The sequence below is a fragment of the Humulus lupulus genome, chromosome 2, assembly GCF_963169125.1.
Source record: "Humulus lupulus chromosome 2, drHumLupu1.1, whole genome shotgun sequence".
NCBI lineage: Eukaryota > Viridiplantae > Streptophyta > Magnoliopsida > Rosales > Cannabaceae > Humulus > Humulus lupulus.
Genome location: NC_084794.1, coordinates 266,974,210 through 266,995,169, shown reverse-complemented (window position 1 = coordinate 266,995,169; position 20,960 = coordinate 266,974,210). Strand labels below are relative to the sequence as shown.

The following is a 20,960-nucleotide window of genomic DNA, read 5'->3' as shown; positions in this document are numbered from 1 at the left end:
TATATATATATTTTTTGTTCTAACTATAATTCTAGTTTTTTAAAATATGTTTTTTAAAGGGTTCAATTGATTAAAGAAACAAATATTATTTTCATCCTTTGAATTTGAGTTGAATACTAACCTTAAGCCTTTTTCAAAAAATATATTTTGCACTACAAAATAAATCAAAATTAATCCTACATCATATTTTAAAAGATTTTTCGTATATATATGAGCATTTTATTTTTTATATAATAAAAATAATTTGTATAGTAATCCAAATTAATGTATAAAAACATATTTTTAATTTAGAAAAAAGTATTGTTTTTGAAATAATAATAATAATTTGAATGGGTTATTTTGCTAATTTTAGTTTGTTATGGTGATACTTTCGAAACTTTGTCATAATTCAGGGTGTAATATAAAATTTTAAAGAGAAGTGGCTTGAGGGGTTTTCAAACGAGAGCGGTTTGGGTTTGTTGGTATTGGGTTTGAGAGAGAGGGTTTTTCACTGTGTTGAGTGAGTGACAGCAAAAATAGGTTCAAAGCTTTCATCTTCAGCAACAAACCTCAGCTTTCCTTTACCAGAGCTCGAGCTCCCACCTATGGAGGTTCCCAAAGATCAAATTGCTTCCCTTATGGACCTTGGCCTCTACAACTCAGCTCAAATGCTCGTATTATTTTCTCTTTCTTCCGGGATTCAATACTATTTTCGATTTTTTTTATCATTATTATTTTTTTTTGGACTAAAGCTATTTCTTCTTCTTCTTCTTCTTCTCTTTTTGAATAGAGTTGTTTTCTTGTTTCGTCACCTGCCGCTAATGCTGAAACCAATCCGCACCTCAAAGCTGAAAGCTTGGTGAGGATCTTTAACTTCGTTTCCCCTTTTTCTGTATTGTATGTTTTAACCATTTTAAGTAATTTGTTTTAGATTTTTTTTAAAATTATAGAGGGTATTTCTGTGTTCAATTTGTGATGCTTTTATATGGGTCTCAATTGTTTTTTATTTTTATTTTTAAATTTTATTGCACAGGTGCTGCTTGGTGATGCATTGTTTCGTGAGAGGGAATATCGCCGAGCAATTGTAAGAATATCAGCATAATTTGTATAAATAAATATTTATATTATACACATAGTGAATCCTAAAAAACAATGCAGTGCTGCAATCAATTTTTGAATGTATCATTCATGCTATTATAATATCATATGGTGTTAAAGAGTTTTCGGATGAAGTTTTATAGATGTTAAGACTACAACCACTTCAGTCTAATTTACATGATTTAGGCAGTAGGCTTTAAGAGGGATCTCTATAATTGAATGGCACTTACATGAATTTGGTTGATGCTTCAAGTTATATGGATGGATTGTCCTTACGTTTTTCGTTTGTTGATAGCACACGTACAAGCAAGCGTTGCAATATTACAAGATTGCCAAACAAAATTCAACCAGTTCTAGAAGTTCTTTATCGTCCAACAGGTCCTCTTCTCCCAATTCTTTTAACGTATCAGCTATTAATGAGAATGAGGTAGACTATTTATTTCAAACATATTTCCTGCCCGTTTGAGCATAATGGTATTATTTGTTATGTGGATGCAAAAGATTATTACTCATGAAGAAGTGTTCTTTTCCTGTCGTTTATTGGACAGGTGAAATTCAAAGTTGCATCATGCCATTGTGCGATAAATGAGAATAGACAAGCCCTTGCTGAGGTATGCACACCCATGCATTCTTGTTAGGGGAATAATATGAGAAAGTAGAAATGTGAGACTTGTTTTTGGTATACATGTATATTTAAAGTAAGAAAACTTGATTCTTTTGGATTGCATGGAGTATTTCAGCTTTGATAATTCAGTGCGATCTTTAGATATCTAGACTGTAATGGAATTTATTAAATTTTACTTGTAAGTAGCTGTTTCCTTTCTTTTACTCCTTAAATGAGTTGTACTTATTTGAATCCTATTACTCTCCAGATGGAGCAAATTAGCAAAGGAAGAAACTTGCAGATGAATCTTTTAATGGGAAAGCTTTATAGATATTCCAGAAATAATCGTTCTGCTATTACGTGTTATAAAGAATGCCTAAGGTTTGTCAGCGCTGTTGTTTTATGTCACTATTCTTTGAGAATTAAGCTTATACTATTATCTTATAAATCGGTAACTTATATTTGTTTGTGTAGAATTATGTAAATATTTTATATTTATTTTGTATCAATTATTTAGGGAAACAGAATAATCTTATATCCTAATATATTGTATATCCCTGATTTTTAGGAGATTAGTTGACCGAGGTTAATTGTATAGCTTTGTAATCTGCCTATTAATATGTAATTCTTTGATGAATAAAATTATTCCAGCCATTATTCAAAAATCTACATGGTATCAGAGCACGTTGAAAATTCTATGCCCTAATCGAATTTTTTTTTTCTTCTTCTTTTCTTCTCTGCCCTAAATGCACCAGCCCCTAAAATCGTACCAGCCCTTCTCATCTTTTCAACGCATCACATTCTTCATGGCTACTGGAAAAGAAAGCTTAAACTCAGACGCATCCTCCTATCCATCAACCCTCTCTAATCCACATGCATCAATAGGTTCTTCATCTCACAGTAATGATGCTGTTTCTCTGGTCACCAGCCACAAGTTCAATGGCCATAATTATCTTCAGTGGTCACAGTCAGTAATGATGTATATCGGTCGAAAGGGGAAGGAAGAATATCTCACAGGGGAGATTGAGACTCCAAAACCAGACGATCCAAAGTATAAAAATTGGAAAACAGATAACCACATGATCAAATCTTGGCTGGTTAGTTCAATGAATAATGATATAGGAGAAAATTTTCTTTTATATTCGACAGCCAAGGAACTTTGGGATGCTGTCAAAGACTCTTATTCTAGTTCTGATAATACATCAGAATTATTTGAGATTGAAGCTGCTCTTTATGATCTCCGCCAAGAAGATACTACAGTCACACAATATTTTAACACTCTTACTCGTTTTTGGCATCAATTAGATTTATTTGAAACTTATTATTGGAAGTGTGCAGATGATACTGCTCTATACAGGAGTATTGTAGAGAAAAGGAGAACTTTCAAATTTCTTCATGGTTTCAACAAGGAACTTGATGCTGTCAGGAGTAGGATCATGAGTATCAAGCCACTTCCAACCGTCAAAGAAGCATTCTCAGAGGTTCGACATGAAGAAAGCAGAAAGAAGGTCATGATGGGCGCTTCTCCTCTTCCTTCTACTCAAGAGTCCTCTGCTCTTGCTGCAAGAGGACAGCAGAAGGGTCGACCATGGTGTGATCACTGTCACAAACCTAGGCATTTCAGAGAAACTTGCTGGAAACTTCATGGAAAGCCTGCCGATTGGAAGCCGAAATCATGGAAAGACAGAGAGTCACGGGAACGTCGCTGCCACTCTAAATACTGCTGCTGTTATAGGAAATGGGGACACATCTGATTCATCACCATTCACTAAAGCGCAGCTAGAGGCACTTCAGAAACTCCTAAGTCAGTCACACATCACTGCAAAGCCTGATACTACACCTGGTACAGGACATTTGGCCATGAAAGGTAACCTTTCAGTAGCTTTTATTGTCAATAAAAGAACTACTAACCCTTGGATTCTTGATTCGGGGGCATCAGATCATATGACAGGAGATGCAAATATTTTTTCTGAATTTCACACAAGTCCAGAGCATCATACAATGAAAATTGCAGATGGCACGTTCTCTAAGGTTGAGGGTTTGGGTTCAGTCAACATAAATCAGAACCTAACTCTCACTTCTGTTCTCTATGTGCCTAAACTGGATTGTAATTTACTGTCTATTAGTAAATTTACTCGTGACCTAAACTGTGTGACTAAGTTTTACTCGAATTTGTGTGTGTTTCAGGAATTGGATTCGGGGAAGATGATTGGCAGTGCTAAGATGTGTTCTGGGCTCTATATCCTACAAGATTACACTCCATCCGTTAGGATAGCTCCGAAATTCAGTTTGTTTTCTTTAAATAATCAGTCTATTTCAAATAAAGATAGTGATATTATGTTGTGGCACTATCGTCTTGGTCATCCAAATTTTCTATATTTGTCAAAAATGTTTCCATCTTTATTTACTAATAAAAATCCGAAACTTTTTTGTTGTGAAATCTGTCAATTTGCAAAACACACTCGAAATACCTATTCTAGAATACCATATAAATCTTCCAAACCTTTTTCATTGATCCATAGTGATGTGTGGGGTCCCTCACGCGTAAACAACATAACTGGACATAGATGGTTTGTATCTTTTATCGATGATCATACTAGATTAACTTGGGCGTTTCTCATGAAATCAAAATCAGAAGTAAGTGAAATTTTTAAAACTTTTCATTCTATGATTCAAACTCAGTTTCTTACTAAAATTCAAATTCTCAAGACCGACAATGCCAAAGATTTCTTCAATTCTATCCTCGATCCTTATCTCACACAACAAGGCATTCTACACTTAAGCTCTTGTGTTGATACTTCTCAACAAAATGGGGTTGCTGAACGGAAAAATAGACATATTTTAGAAGTTGCTCGTTCTCTCATGTTTTCTACTCAGGTCCCCAAACATTTCTGGGGTGAAGCTGTTCTTACAGCCACCTATCTAATCAACCGAATGCCGTCTCGAGTACTCAACTTTCAAACTCCATGTCACACGGTTTTGAGAGAATTCCCTCATACAAAATTCATTAGTATTCTTGATCCTAAGATCTTTGGCTGCACCGCCTTCGTTCATCTTCATTCTCAAAATCATAGTAAGCTAGACCCTAAATCTATCAAATGCATTTTTCTTGGTTATTCCTCTCATCAAAAGGGTTATAAATGTTATTCACCTATAACTCGGAAAATGTATAACACTATGGATGTCACCTTTTTTGAAAATCATGCTTACTACAAATCTGAGATTCAGGGGGAGAATGCAGGTGAATCTCATCTTTGGGACACTATTCCGAGTATTAATAATACTTCATCTCCTAGTGTTCACCATGAGGATTCTTCCGACTCTCAAGTCATAGAAAATCAAGTTTCATCTTCCTCTAAACTCATGGGTTCCCAAATCATTGAAAATTGTCCAAGTCCACCCATGGCTCTTGCACCTTGTCAAGAACCAGAAATTCGTGTCTATACGAGAAGGAAAAACTCTGGTAAAGATATAGAGCACACAACACATCTGGAGGACCGCCATGCATCGGAACCGGATCCTCATTCTCCAGAAACTCATTCAGGTTTAAGTAACTCTAACCATGATAAGGTTGTGCAAATAAATGATGATTTAGATTTGCCGATTGCATTGAGGAAGGGAGTTCGCGCATGTACAGAGCATCCAATTGGTAATTTTGTATCTTACAAAGCATTATCACCATCCTATCAGGCATTTGTCTCTGTTATTGATAACATACAGATTCCTCAAACAATTCAAGAGGCTCTGACTGATTCTCGATGGAAAGAGGCTGTAGCAAATGAGATTAGTGCTTTGGTGAAAAACAATACTTGGACAATCACAAGTCTACCACCTGGGAAGAGATCCGTGGGTTGCAAGTGGGTCTTTACCGTTAAACATAAAGCAGATGGGAGCGTTGAGAGGTTTAAAGCTCGCCTTGTTGCTAAAGGCTTCACTCAGTCTTACGGAATCGATTATCAAGAAACGTTTGCGCCTGTTGCCAAGCTTAACACTGTACGTGTTCTATTATCCCTTGCTGCAAATAAAGATTGGCCCCTCCATCAACTTGATGTGAAAAATGCATTCCTAAACGGCGACCTTGAAGAAGAAGTTTATATGGACATTCCGCCAGGCTTCGAGAACTCCTCAAATCAGAACAAAGTGTGCAAACTCAAGAAATCTTTGTACGGTCTTAAACAATCTCCAAGGGCATGGTTTGGTAGATTCACTAAAGCAATCATACAAAATGGGTATACTCAGTGTCAAGCAGATCACACTTTGTTTGTTAGATTCTCGTCAGATAAAAGGATAGCTATCCTAATTGTCTATGTGGATGACATAATACTTACAGGTGACTACAAGGAGGAAATGGAGAGATTGAAAGAGTTCTTATCTAAGGAATTCAAGATTAAAGATCTTGGTTATCTTAGATATTTTCTTGGCATGGAAATTGCTCGATCAAGACATGGCATATTTGTTTCTCAACGTAAGTACGTTCTAGACTTATTGAAGGAAACAGGAATGCTTGGATGCAAACTTGCCCCAACTCCAATGGATTCCAACAAGAAAATGGGTTCAGGAAAGGACATGACACCAGTAGACAGGGGGAGATATCAAAGGTTAGTTGGACGCCTGATCTACCTATCTCATACGAGACCTGACATTGGTTTTTCAGTTAGTGTTGTCAGTCAATACATGAACAATCCTACTGAAGAACACATGGAAGCTGTTACTAGAATCTTAAGATACCTCAAGATGAATCCTGGGAAAGGTCTTCTATTCAAGAAAAGTGATAGCAGAGAGATCAAAGTCTACACTGATGCAGACTGGGCAGGAGACGTAACAGATAGGAGGAGTACTTCAAGATATTGTTCTTATGTTTGGGGTAATCTAGTGACTTGGAGAAGTAAGAAACAATCAGTGGCTTCCAGAAGTTCAGCTGAAGCAGAATTTAGAGCTTTTGCTCTAGGTGTTTGTGAAGGGATTTGGCTAAAACGATTACTGAGTGAACTACTACTATTTGCAGGAGAGTCCATTAAAATGCTTTGTGATAATCAGGCTGCTATTAGTATCGCTAAAAATCCTGTTCATCATGACAGGACAAAACATATTGAGATAGATCGACACTTCATCACTGAGAAGATTGAGAGTGCCACAATTCAAACTATCTATACTCCATCAAGACTTCAAATAGCCGATGTTCTTACCAAAGTCCTTCCCAGAACTGTCTTTGATGAATTAGTGTGCAAGCTGGGAATGTTTGATATACATTACCCAACTTGAGGGGGAGTGTAGAATTATGTAAATATTTTATATTTATTTTGTATCAATTATTTAGGGAAACAGAATAATCTTATATCCTAATATATTGTATATCCCTGATTTTTAGGAGATTAGTTGACCTAGGTTAATTGTATAGCTTTGTAATCTGCCTATTAATATGTAATTCTTTGATGAATAAAATTATTCCAGCCATTATTCAAAAATCTACAGTTTGTTACTTTATTAGGCAGTAATTTTTATGTTTCTAATCTTTGGCTCTAAAATAATAGATTTTAAAATTTTCTTTGACGATGTTGCTGCTTCAACTCTCTGCCTTGTTGACAGGCAGTGCCCATATGTAATTGAGGCTGTCACAGCTTTAGCAGAGCTAGGGGTTTCTGCCAAAGAGATTGTTTCACTGTCTCCTCAGGTTTGTTTCTTTATCAGAGAATGATTTATATTCAGCTTATTAAGTAATTTATTAGTTTTAGAATGTGAAAATTCAAGATTCTTCCGCTCAAACATTTATCATCTTTGTATTATTCAATCCAGACTGCAAACAGAAGTGGTAGGGCTCCCTTTGATTGTTTTGACTCAAGTCGTTGGCTTCAAGTAAGTACTGTACAAGTTGCTACTTGCTAATGTATATAGTCATTAGTTATATATACATATATGATATATATATATATATATTTAACCATCGGCATTCTTTAGTACAACACATTGGAGAATTTTGCAAGTTGCTACTTGAACAAAGGCATAAGCCTTTTTTTTCTGCTAATCTGACGCATTTCATCTTCCAACAACTTGCCTTTTGAGCTTTGCATAGACTAGAACTAGTTATCTCTATAATAGTCTTACACATTTCATACAACAATATTCCATGCAGCGGTATGTTGAGGCCCAGTGTTGCATTGCTTCAAATGACTACAAAGGTAACAAACCCACCTTTTATGTGTATATGTGATAACCGGGAAAATATTTGCTTGGATAAGTTATATGTCATTAATTATGACCAAAAGTCAAGTTTCATGTACAACATATATCTATTCTGTTGAGATTCAAACATGACCTATGTGCTTCAAACTCCATGCAAAGTTTAGAAATTCTAACATCTAACCAAGATCTAAGTGCAGCCACTTGAGGCTAAGCTCAAGTGGCTGTGCTGGTAAGTGGTCCGGGTTCAAGTCTAAGTAAATGCAACTTCTAAAAAATAAAAAGTGTGCCAGTGTCTAATTTTGAACCACATCATCTTGTTTTTCATGTGTGTTTGCAGGTGGTCTGGAACTATTTACCGATCTTTCACAGCGTTTCCCTAATAATATACACTTATTACTTGAGATTGCAAAGGTTAGTTAGTAATGAATTGCATTTCGAAGCTCATATTCTACATTTGATAGCTTTTTGTGGCCTATTTTGTTACTTGAAAAAAAAAATCCTCGTTTTTGAGAGGTGGGTATTGACCTTATTTGAATTGGTTTTTATTGAGAGCCTGTTGAGAAATGTCTGATGTAGTTAGTGACTGCAAAAAAAATTTAAAAATTGATTTATTTCTATGCAAAATTAACGAGAATATGCCTTCTTTGTTGCTCTGTTTCTTCAATTAAATTCTACCATTGATTACTTATTTTTCTGTGTAACACAAATTTTGAAGGTTGAAGCAATCATTGGAAAAAATGATGAGGCCATTATGAATTTTGAGAAGGTAAACTTGTTTTTGTTATGCTGGAGTGCTTGTTCATTCTTCTGTCGCCCTCATAAAAAATGAAGACAAATCCATCCTTAATATAAAAAAAAGAAATTGGTCCATGCAGGCTCGATCAATTGATCCGTATCTGGTGACTTATATGGATGAGTATGCAATGCTTCTAAAGATAAAGTCTGATTTTTCAAAGCTAAATAAATTGGTCCATGATTTGTTGGTCACTGATCCTACAAGGCCAGAAGTTTTTGTAGCTTTATCTGTGCTGTGGGAAAAGAAAGATGAGAGAGGAGCTTTATCTTATGCTGAGAAGGTTTGTTAGTTCAGTTAGCTAAATTGACTTCCTCTTACATTACACATCTGATAAGTATCTCTTTCTTTGCAATCAGAGCATAAGAATAGATGAGAGGCACATACCAGGTTATATAATGAAGGTACTTACATAGATTGTAAAAACTTTCAGAAAGTCATGCATGCAGGAAAATCCCAACAGATCAAGATTTTTCGTAAATTCAATTTAATGCTTGCAATGATTGATTAATCAGGGTAACCTACTGTTAACAATGAAGCGAGCAGAAACAGCTGTAATTGCTTTCAGAGTAGCTCAAGAATTGAGACCCGATATTCGTTCGTATCAAGGTCTGATCTGTCATACTCAAGTTCGACATATTTTTTTTATAAGTAATACATATCCAGGATTTTATAAAGCTTAAAATGATTGTAATTTTTAAATTCATCTGTGATAGGTTTGGTACATTCTTATTTGGCTCTCTCTAAAATCAAAGAGGCTCTGTATGCTGCGAGGGAGGCTATGAAGGCCATGCCCCAATCTGCAAAGGCTCTAAAACTAGTTGGTGATGTACATGCTAGTAACTCGGGTGGCAGGGAGAAGGTAATCATCTCAGCATCAGTTCATAAGTAGAGCTTATCTCCTATTCTTGATTTGATACATCATATTGAAGCTGAATTTGTAACAGGCAAAAAAGTTCTATGAGTCGGCTCTTAGGCTTGAGCCTGGTTACCTCGGAGCAGCATTAGCTCTGGCTGAGCTACATGTTATTGAAGGTCGAAATGGAGATGCTGTATCTCTGCTCGAGCGATATCTCAAAGACTGGGCTGATGACTCCCTTCATGTAAAACTAGCTCAAGTATTTGCTGCAACCAATATGCTGCAGGAGGCACTGTCACATTATCAAGCTGCATTAAGGTAGGCAAACTCTGTATAAAACTATATCAGAAGTTACTATTTGTCGAGTCTTAATCTGCATTTCACTTAACTAGCACCCCTTGAAAATCTAAATCTTACAAGACAAAGGTTTGATATTATAGTTATTATTTATATAGCTCCGAATATTTGCTTTCACATCAAATGCTATATATATATATAAATAGGATTTTTCTTAGCTTAGGGCAGCCCCTATCGTAGGAGCATTTTCTATTTTTGGCCCTTGAAGAAATTATCATTCTTTTTTTTTTTGTATGATGGCGTACATTATAGTCATAACAAGCATCTCCAATTTTCGAGAAATTCTGAATAATTTACGATATCAAAATCAGAGTTCAAACAGTCAGTTGCATGCATGCATGCCTGACTTTTTTTATACGCGTGGAAATCAGACTATTTGAACTCTGATTTTGGCACTGTAAATTCATCAAACTTTCTTGAAAATTGGCAGAATGCCTACTATAACTATCATGTATGCTGTCATAAAAAAAATTGGGGTATAATTTCTCCAAGTATCAAAAATAAAAAATGGCCTTACGGTAGGGGCTAAAGTAATGCCCCATATATAAATATCACAATGAGGCTTTTACTACCAGGGGATCCCAAGGCATCCTAAATCATGATTATACAATTAGTGAAAAGAATTTCCTTCATGGATGCTCACAAATTTATTTTCACACACTGCAGGATAAACTCTCAGAACGAAGCTGCGAAGAAGGGCTTAGATCGATTAGAGAAACAAATGAAGGTTTTTCAAGTTTTATGCTTCTCTCTCATTTCCTTTTATGATACATAGTACTTCAGGATGACTTTAGTGTTGTTTTATAGCAATAACTTGATCCTAAAACTACTTGAACTGATTTGATATTTGTGATATTTCTCATAGGGGGTGGATCCAGATGCACCCGAAGAAGATGAAGAAAACGAGGTTGAGGATGTTGATGCGGACCAAGAAGAGACTGACCTTTTATGAGGATTTATCCTCTTACATATAATTGCAAAGTTTGCTGAAATGAGAAGATGACACTTTGCAGATCAAGCGGAGCACAACCATGGGAACTGCCATGGAGTGTGCTGAGCATTTGAGCTGTTATTTCAGAGTTTTCTTTAGAGAAGGATTAGAGAACAGAATTTGTTTTTCATATCTATCTACTGAGTTGGATACGCACACAAATGTCTTGAAACCATGAATTGCCTGACTTGAAGTGCCAGATGACAGAAAGCAGGAAAGAATATTGACCAGTGCCTGGCTATTGCAGAGCTGTTCATCTTCACAACAATGTTGATACATCTCATGCTGGGTAACTTTTTTCTTTTGGTGCTCTTTTTTTTCTTTTCAAAATGTGTCTCAATTAGTCATGACTTGTATAAAGTGAGGTGAGTGGTCATTCTTGATTACCCGGTTATTTCATTGTGGTAATAAAAAAGCCATCTGTATTCTGATTCTAGTCTTTTAGTTATAAGATGTTTAAAAATTTTGAGTTTGTGAAATTGCTCTGTGAAATAAAAAAAAGTTTGGAACTTTTTAACCATATTTAGTAGTAGAACAATTACAGGGGAGAATTTCATAAATAAGATGTTCACTTTACAAAAGAAACGTGGTAATGGAACGGTAGCAAAATGAGCACACAAGAAGACAAAATTAGATCCCCTTTGGGCAATCATTAATCAAACGTTGACACTGTAATTATCAGCTAAACAATAACAAAGTGGAAATGACAAATAATGTTACATCAAGGGTTACATTATGTACAGTACTGAAATACAGCATATTTGATTCTGAGGTCAATCATGTGGACTAGCTTTTTAAGGGTGGAGAACCTAAGCGGGCTCTTCCGATCTGCATTCAGCTTGTCTTCATTAAAACATGCAAAAACTGTTATCATTGGTCTCCTCTATGCTAAACGTGGAACGGTTTCCGAGGTGTTGGTGTCCTGTTCTCCATGGATTGCAATCTTTGTTTGAGATGAAATACTTCAACCTACATGGTAACACAAGACAATCATGCAATTAAGAATAGAGTACAATGAGCATCAGATTCTAGTGACAATACTAGAGTACAACTAGTTATGATACCTGTAATTGAAACGCCCTAGCTCGTTCTCCAGCAAGGACTCCTCTTGTTGATTGCAATTCCTAGAAATTCACCAGCATTTGTTCATCAGAGACTAGACAACATAAATGAGAACAGGCTAGTTAGTCAATGCCAAGAATCTACCTTCTGGGTATCATCCAACACTGCCTTAAGAAAAGCTACATCGTGCTCAAGCCTTACATTGTCCGAGTGGACTATATTGGAGAGGTTGTTAGCTTCTTCTTGTGCAAGTTCCACACCAGCTAGCTTCTCCTTCAGTAACTCCATCCTTTTCATCATGTCAGCCAACTTTTTCTCCATCTCCTGTTTGCTCTTAAGAGCAGATGATGAAATCTTTTCCACAGCTTCTCGGCTTGCCAATGCCGCAGCTAACTGTCCTTCTAAAATTGCATTCTTTCTTATCAGTGCGGACATTTTGGTTTCATAAAACTGGGATATACTTGAAGGAGCTTTACTATCATTTTCAGGTTGTACTGAATCACAATTATCAACCTGCAGGCTCCCACTTCCTTGGTTATGGAGGTTTGAACTTTCAGTGTCATATGCTGCAAGCATATCTTCCATATGGATTTTACCACCAGTCAAACTAGTACGAATTGCTGTATCCGATTGACTTACTTTATGTTCTGCTGCCTGAAATAAACAAATGCATGAATCTTTGCTGGCATAATGACAAGCCTCGCCAACTTACAATCAGGCATAACATTCCAAAAGGTGAAATCATGAGTAACTAATGGAAACCAGACATCAAAACGCTATGTACCAATTATTGGACCACGCATTACATGGGACACAGGATCAATAGATATAAATACTTTAATCTTAGAAATTAGCCAAAAGTGACATTATTATAGTTAAAAATGTTGAGAAATTGAACACAAAATTTCATCCCCATAATAACACTATGATCGCTGAAGATTGAAGGAGATGGTCTATCAATAAAAAGGGATGAAATTACCTGTGAAAAAGAACTTTCGCTTGCTGGTTTCACCATCTTAACAACCGAGCTGTAGTCTTCCTCATTATGAAACTGCTTGCGAAGTGACACATTGCCAGGAACAGGATTTGGATCAATTAGAGATTCTGACAATGATAATCTTCCAGAGCCATGTTGTTCAATTGCTGATGCTAAATTTTGTCTGGCAACTGAATCGACTGTGCGCTGGGAAGATCCAAGACTTAGTTGACTGGCCAAATCTGTGGATGATGAGTATTTTTCTAAGAGCAAACTCCCTGGGACATTACTGGGAGTATGACGGCGACTAATAGATGATTCATTCTTCTCCATGGCCAGTATTTCAACCTGAAACATGAAGAATTAAGCAGACAGCAAAAAAAAAAGTACCAAACAATACTGACAAATGAAAACCACCTAACAGTGATTAATAAATAAATAGATAACTATGACATAAGCCATGAGAAATCAGGATGTTTCAAGCAACCCGGAGCACATCACAGGTTGCCAAATTAAATTTAAAATTAAAAGGATTTATGCAACAGAATCTGAAATGAAATGTGTCTTCCTTTCTTAACCTGATCTGATGCCTCTTTCTTGGATCCCCCAAAAGCAACTAGAAAATCTTTCTCCTTGTGCTGCACCAATACTAAACTGAAACCCTGAGAAAAAAATAACAGCAGGTGTCACGTTAGTGCATTCAGTTGCCAAAAGAAAATGCTATTAATATTGCTTAATCTCTTAAATTGATATCACGTAATGAAAACCACATCATACAGCATGATGTTAGATTTAAAAAATTAAAATATGACATATGCAGAGGGGCCAACTCAACAAATCAGAACATTTCTATTCAACAAAATTTAACAGCAGGTACCTTATTGGTGGTGATGGAAGATGGGAACGAAGTACTTGCTACTGACCACTCAACTTTTGTAATGTCAAAGACAAGAGTCTCACCACGTCCTGTAAAAATTTATATATCTATTAACAAACACTAATGAAATGAAAGTGAAAAACACAACAAATGTAGAATGCATAAAAAATTTATGTATCTATTAACAAACACAAATGAAATGAAAGTGAAAAACACAACAAATGTAGAATGCATAATAAATATATAACAAGCAAACAAATTTTATGACAGGAAACTTTTACAAAATATCTGAATCTGAAATTTCTTTCAACAGCACAAATGACCTAAAAGTAAGAAATACTTTTGGTTCTGCAACCAGGGATATCCGACCAAGACTTGAGAGTAGAAACTAATAATTTGTTGTGTGGAAGAAAATAGTAAAGTACAAGAAATGTCAGATTACACGTTAATAATATGAAAGTAATGACCTATAAGAATCAAAAAGCTTCAAGGCTTTTTTATTTTTTTATTTTAAAAAAAGTTCCACGAGCAATAACATATGGAAACAGAGTTTTGGTTAAAAATCATTTTTTTTGTGACATCAATTATTATCTGCCAACCCAACACACATAAACATATAGTGAGAAAACAGAATTTCAACCAATTCAAATGTCACAAGAATCACAAGATTGGGTCAATAAAGAAAATCTTCATATGATCACAAGTTAAGAACAATATAATAACATAACACAACACACACATAAACATATAGTGAGAAAACAGAATTTCAACCAATTCAAATGTCACAAGAATCACAAGATTGGGTCAATAAAGAAAATCTTCATATGATCATAGGTTAAGAACAATATAATAACATAACATGATCCATTTATCATCACAGGTTATGGAGCATACGTTTTTTTCTGCTTCCACCCCCTACAATATACCATTTTGTTCCACATAGAACTCCACAAGAACCAGCTCTAGGTGATGGATGGTATCCTCGCACCTTAATTCTAGACCATATCATCTGAGGGAAATATCTATCCATTAGATGTCAAAGTATAATAAATTATTCAAGTGTCTATGAAAAGAGAAAATAGTTGATCACATAAAAATAACAAGAATGAGAAGAAGGAAATTACATACTGTTTCAAAATTAAGTGAATACAAATCATTCAAGGTCCTTGACTTTGATGCCCCTCCAAAAATATAAAGCATTTTGTCATCATAAAGAGCTGCTGTGTGGTTGGATCTAGGAGGAGGTCCAGGTCCTCTGCAGGTAAAATATGGAAGGTAGATGATCAAGCTTACAACAAAAGGACGCTGGGTACAATTCCAAATCATCCCATAACTAAACAAAATGGACGCCGCCAAACAAGGCTTCCAAAAGAGAACATATCAATAAATGTCAGAGCACCAGAGTCCACTCACTTGAAATGAAGTGGAAGCCAAGTCAACGATTTGAGATCAAACCTATGCAGATCGTTTAGTTTTTTCCTCTTAGCATCTTCACCGCCAAATAGGAACAGAATAGAGTTCGCCCTTACTACAGTATGACCACTGCGAGCAACCTGCAATTAATAAAATTTGTGGAAGGGGCTTCTTATTATCCAGTATAACTAAATGCACAAATCATACCAAATACAAAAATCCAGGTAAAAGTATACGACATGCCCAACATAAAAGGGTTTTGTAAAATAATCCATCAAAACAAGTTCTTTGTAAGCATAGAATTTATAGTTTCTACACCATATCTTTGGTTGTGTACTGTTAACCCAGATACAGTTTCACTATTATCAACACAATAAGCTTACCGGTATGTCTCCTTTTGCTTCCAGAAGCGACCAGCACTCTGTCTCTGTGTCAAATACCCACACTGCAGAAACCAAAGAAAAAACATCCATATTTCAAATCACAAAATATTGGTGATTAATTGAACGAACAAGACATATGGGATATTTAACCTTTTACTTTCTCACTCCATGGTTCAGTTTTTCCGCCGACAAGGAGTACTTTTTTCCCCCATGAAATCTAGACACACAGAATGTTTTTCAGCAACAATAGTGAGATTCGATTACTATTAAATAAGATGTCCAACAGAATCTGTAGCTCACATAATTAGATATAAGGAAAAAAAGAAGATAATACATGCACATCAATTACATAGTCAGAGCATTGTAACGTCTTTGGCATTCTCAAACTATCTGTTGAGCCAACTATCCTGATCTCACACACCCAGAAGACACTCCAAGAACAGCTCAACAACACACTCACTCGAACACACACAAAGCTACGTGGTTCAGTTGAGTTTATCAACCTACATCCACGTGGAAGCCAGCTCTCTCAATCTTTATTCTCAGTGAATAAAATGTTACATTAAGTCAAGTTCTACACTGTACCAAATGCCTATTTATAGAGCTAGGCGGTGAACAGAGATTGCTACTGAACTCAACGGTCATATATTGACTAATACAACTAATAGCCAATAGGAATAAAGAGTAACAAACACATGTCAGTTAACAGTCAATATATCACCCTATCGATAACATAAAGGCTGATACTTAATTTTCTACTCCTGAAAGAAGCCGTTTTCAATTTAGGAAATACTGCACTTATGTGCTTCTTTAAATATAGTTATTCTGTCAGTTTCTTCTGATACTTAGTTTCGTAGATTGACAGATCAATATAAAATGTAAATTTTTTTTTATTATTTTCCTGATTCATGGCTTCTTCCATACTTAGACAATCATCTTTTTTACTTTTATATCTGTGTGAACCGTTTAACTCTCTTCTGAAAGTGAACTTTTGAATCAACACCCGTGATCATAGTATTTTCATCATGCCTAAGCCTTATCAACCAGAAGTCCTAAGCCTATTGTACAGCTGATAACATCAATCATTCTACCAAGCACGCAAATATGAATTCTAAAATTATAAAACATCCAAGTATACTCCAAAAAAATCAAATGATTACAATCACGCAAGAAAGCTAAAAAAATATTTGTGTTATTACCAGACAATGGCCCTTGCAAGAAGGGATCTTTAATGGCAGACTGCTCGATGACAAATAAAGTTTTGAAGAAGCTTTGGTCCAGGTAAACCTATCAAAATTAAGCACCTGACAATGGAGTCGAACACTATAACCGTTTAAAATGAAAATTCTATTGAACATGAGTATAGCTCTTACAATGCTATATTTGATTATTTTTCCCTAAACCTAAGTTCCTACTCGTTCCACCTAAGAACATAATTCAACAAAGAAACCTGATCTACCTGCACATCATCTAGCAATCCATTTCCAGATTCACCACCCACTACCATCATCTTGTTCCCAATCACAGCTGCTGCATGCTATTGAAAAGAGAAGTAAAGCTTTGGTTTTTATTTTAACAAACTCAATGCAAAACCTTAGAAAACACTACCAACAATATCCTTACATTAAAGCGGGGAGTGGGTTTATCCCCAGAAACTGACAACACCATCCAACTCTCAGAGTTCGCCATTGTAGAGCTACCAGTGTCCGAAGCAGCAGGCAAATACCGATCATCATGTTCATCAGAGTGACCACTAACTTTGGCAGCACATTCAGTCTGCAAAACTCAAATGAACTTTAGCTCAAGAAAAAACCCACGGCCACCATTGAAAATGCAAAACCCACAAGCAGAAACATTTAAGCTCAGAAGCCTTACATTATTAGAGCTGCCATTTCGTTTTGATTGTGGCCTTATAGGACTTCTAGTCCCCTGAGTAGAGTCAGATTGTTGAACCTTCAATCTGAGTCCACCATTTGACTGATTAGTTCTAAGAAAAAAGTCAACTTTTTTTTTCCTTTCAATCTAGAGTTCTGCATTGCTTGAACTACTTCAATCATCGAAATTTGCATGATTAACTTAATATAAATAAATTAAGAAGAAAAAAAAATCTCACCGTCCAAACTTCATGCGTCTTCGAGAAAAACCGAGCATCTTTTTCTTCTTCTGAAAGAAAAGCATTCTACATCACACAAACAACCATGAACAGCAAAAGCTTCACAAGAAAACCCTGTAGATTTTGGGAAAAGGAAGCTGCATTATCATCAAAAAGCCCTAAAAGAGAGCTCTGGAAGACATGAACAGGACCACATAAGTTTGACGTTAAAAACTGATAATCAGTAAGGCCAGAAGCAAATCACCTTTTTGCTTTTGTTTGGTTCCTGAGAAAGTCAAGCGACCAAACGAGAAAGAGACCAGTCGAAAGAGTTGTGGCTCGTTGAGCTAACTCTCTCTCTCTCTCTCTCTTCTGAGACAAACTGAGCTGGAACGAAGGTAGCGCGAGAAAGATAGGGAGATAGAGGAAGGTGCGTACGTTAGAATAACGTTGTCGTTTTGTCCGTATTTAGCGATATAGTTGGGTGTTATTGATATTCTTTTCAGATTTGGGGGCAAATAATTTCAGCTTAATTATTGTTTTATTTAACATTGAATTAATATTATTATTGAGAATATGAAATTTTATAAAATCTGATCGCAAGTTTTGAAAGAATATTTTTGGTAAGAGATTTTCAAATATTTTGATAAACTTGTCGTTTTTTAAAATAATTGGAATATTAAAATATTTTTGTTAGTTGGTTGGGAAAGAAGCTAAAATGCGCCGAGGGTAACGTTAGGCTCCCACCCCTAAAACCCACATGGAAAACTGGACTAGTTGATAGAAGTGACAGTGAGAGAGTGAGAGAGAGAGTTTAGGTGAAGTGGTCGAGGCGGAGGCATTTATTTCGTGGCGGACAGTGGGACCCACCTGAGCACCAGGCGCCCTTGGGAATTGGGTTTCTTTGAAAAGCTGCTGAGAGAAAGAGAAAGACATTGTCCAAAATCACATACCTCTCTAACACACGAACACACAGCTCATGTAGCAAACATACATGGTAGTAAATTAAATTAAACATGGTACTACCACTCTTGGGACAAATAATTGCACATATATACATATTTACAAAATTTTGTTCTCTTGAACCTCAACCTCTTGTATAGAGCAAAAGGCTCCTACAGCTAGGCGAACCCATGTCAACACTTTTTTCTCTTTTTTCAGTACGAAGGATTTAGCCCTGTGTGGATTTTGAGTCATTGAATCCATTATTTTGGATTTTGAGTCATTGAATCCATTATTTTTAAAAGTAATGGGTAAAGCACTCCTAATAGATGAATTAAAATGTGTTATTTTTTATATTATAGAGAAAAAATAGTTAAGTAGTCTTCTAATAGATGATGTAAAATTATATTTTTTACATAAATGAATAGTATTTTTCTAAATGTAGTGAAACACTATTCATCAAGCTATAAATATTTTATTATTTTTTTATAAACTTATATATATATATATATGATTGTCATACTATTATATTTAATTATTTTATTTCTTAAAATGAATAAATTTTTTTAAAAAATATAATATATAAATGATGTAGAGAAAAAATAGAGAAGCAGATGTATGGTATAATGTAAAAATTTGAGGTAAATTATAAAAATGTATATTTTGGTGATATACTTTGTAATACGCTTTCTCTATAATATTTAGCTAAAACTCATAAAAATATCTTTCATTAGCTCCTTTATACATATATTTATAATAGATATGCACAAACTCCAATTAATACATATTTACATTTACATATCATTTATATAATATTTTAATATTTTTTTTTATAAGCGTTCTCTCTCCATTTAGTATATATTTATTATTTCTTTTTTAATTATTTTATTTTACTTTAAGTAATAAAATATATTTAAAGATATAATATTTAAATGATATAGATAAATATATAGAGAAACTGATGTATGGTATAATGTAAAACTTAGAGGTAAAATAGAAAAATGTGTGTTTTGATGATATATTTTAAATGATGGAGTAGAGCACCCATTAGGAGTGCTCTTAGAATTAGTTGTTGAGATTATTGGGTATCAAAATACCCATATGCCCCTTGTTACCCTTTAGTAACTAACAAACTTTTTTGGAGGGGAAGTATTGTTTGAGTTTATTTTTTGCTCATTTAGGTCATTTTTCATTATTTGAAAACTCCTTACAAAACGACCATCCCTTCGAACCCAAACAATAACCGTTTGGAAGGGAAGAAATGAGAAATTCTTTTTTAGAGTGGGTTGATTGGGTTGGGGTCGATTTGAGGATCACATTATGGAGGAGTAAAATAAAAAAAAAATCTTGCACAATTGGGTCATCTGGGATTTTTTGGTTGGGAGTAGTGGTCGAGCGCATAGAGCTAGGTCATTTCTGGTGTCGTGGGTTGGAGATACACGTTCAATAGTAGTTGTTCTTTGTCGTGAGTTGAAAGGACCATCGACGAACGTTTATGATGTAATGCATCAATTCGACTTTGTGTCGAGTTCTTCGGGTAAGTTCTTCTACCACATTTAGTCAATATGTTTTGGGCATTAGAGATTTACTCCTAAATTTTATTTGACTCCTTTTTAATTTTTAAGGGTGTACTCTAGTACTCAGTACCCCATGAGTTGGAATAGTGACAATTCATATTTGAAATGTTGTTTGAGTGGCATAGTTTAACTTATGACCTTCAAGGAGTGTGAGGCATACCTTAAGTTGTAATAGTAATTGATTTATTGTCTAAAAATTGGTTGTGAAGAAGGGGGAGGGAAAACTAGGGTCTTTTACAAATTGCTTGCTTGTTTGACCTGTAGTTCTTTGTGATGATCAAATAAATTATTATAGCGATCATATGATGTTGAAATATAACATTGGGTAATCAAATTTATGTTATACAAGTTTTTTACTTCATTTGTTTCATCCAATTCTAAGCATTTTGTGTGTATTTGTAATAGTTTTAAAAATGCTTGATATTATTTGATAAAATGTCTCTATGTAGATATTAGCTATATGAAAAATTATGAATTTCTTAGAAAAGCAATACAATTCATTGAATTGAAAATGATCTAAAGTACCAAGAAAAGTCGAAAGGCTATACCATTTTTAAATGTTAAAGCATGGCAACAATTATTCTACTACTAAGTGCTTTCTCTTTTTCTTTTATGCAATTAACCAATTATATCTAGTTTACTGTCACTAGTGTCTAATTTTATATATAGTGAGTGTGTGAGTTATAATATATGTTTGATGATCTTTGCATATGTTGTATGTTATATATTTCTTCCGTTTTGGTTTAGCTTTTTGGGGAAATACAAAGTATGATCAGA

The 20,960-nt window shown here is 35.0% G+C and overlaps 2 protein-coding genes across 3 annotated transcripts; one reads left to right on the top strand and one right to left on the bottom strand.

The window, feature by feature from the left end:
* Positions 1-445: 445 nt before the first annotated feature.
* Positions 446-11,297, top strand: LOC133819371 (anaphase-promoting complex subunit 7). Its single transcript, XM_062252598.1, has 18 exons — positions 446-653; positions 770-838; positions 1,013-1,063; positions 1,373-1,504; positions 1,626-1,688; positions 1,950-2,062; positions 7,268-7,352; positions 7,475-7,534; positions 7,812-7,857; positions 8,199-8,272; positions 8,577-8,627; positions 8,737-8,937; positions 9,014-9,058; positions 9,170-9,263; positions 9,371-9,516; positions 9,602-9,831; positions 10,537-10,597; positions 10,736-11,297. The coding sequence occupies exons 1-18, from the start codon at positions 585-587 to the stop codon at positions 10,820-10,822; spliced, it is 1,677 nt and encodes a 558-aa protein (XP_062108582.1). The 5' UTR covers positions 446-584; the 3' UTR covers positions 10,823-11,297.
* A 173-nt stretch (positions 11,298-11,470) lies between these two features.
* On the bottom strand, positions 11,471-18,132 carry LOC133819370 (acyl-CoA-binding domain-containing protein 6). 2 transcript variants are annotated; one of them, XM_062252596.1, is made up of 17 exons: positions 17,930-18,132; positions 17,686-17,799; positions 17,448-17,532; positions 17,196-17,348; positions 17,032-17,109; positions 16,772-16,876; positions 15,723-15,789; positions 15,573-15,634; positions 15,190-15,329; positions 14,905-15,031; positions 14,671-14,785; positions 13,777-13,865; positions 13,478-13,561; positions 12,903-13,247; positions 12,068-12,577; positions 11,926-11,985; positions 11,471-11,830 (listed from the first exon to the last, which is right to left on the bottom strand). In XM_062252596.1, exons 2-17 carry the CDS (start codon positions 17,748-17,750, stop codon positions 11,750-11,752), a joined length of 2,166 nt encoding a protein of 721 aa, XP_062108580.1. In that variant the 5' UTR covers positions 17,751-17,799; positions 17,930-18,132; the 3' UTR covers positions 11,471-11,749. The 2 variants fall into 2 exon arrangements, with proteins under 2 accessions (XP_062108580.1, XP_062108581.1); XM_062252597.1 differs by lacking the exons at positions 17,448-17,532; positions 17,686-17,799; positions 17,930-18,132 and having other exon boundaries at positions 16,772-16,859; positions 17,196-17,266.
* Between the last annotated feature and the right edge of the window lie 2,828 nt (positions 18,133-20,960).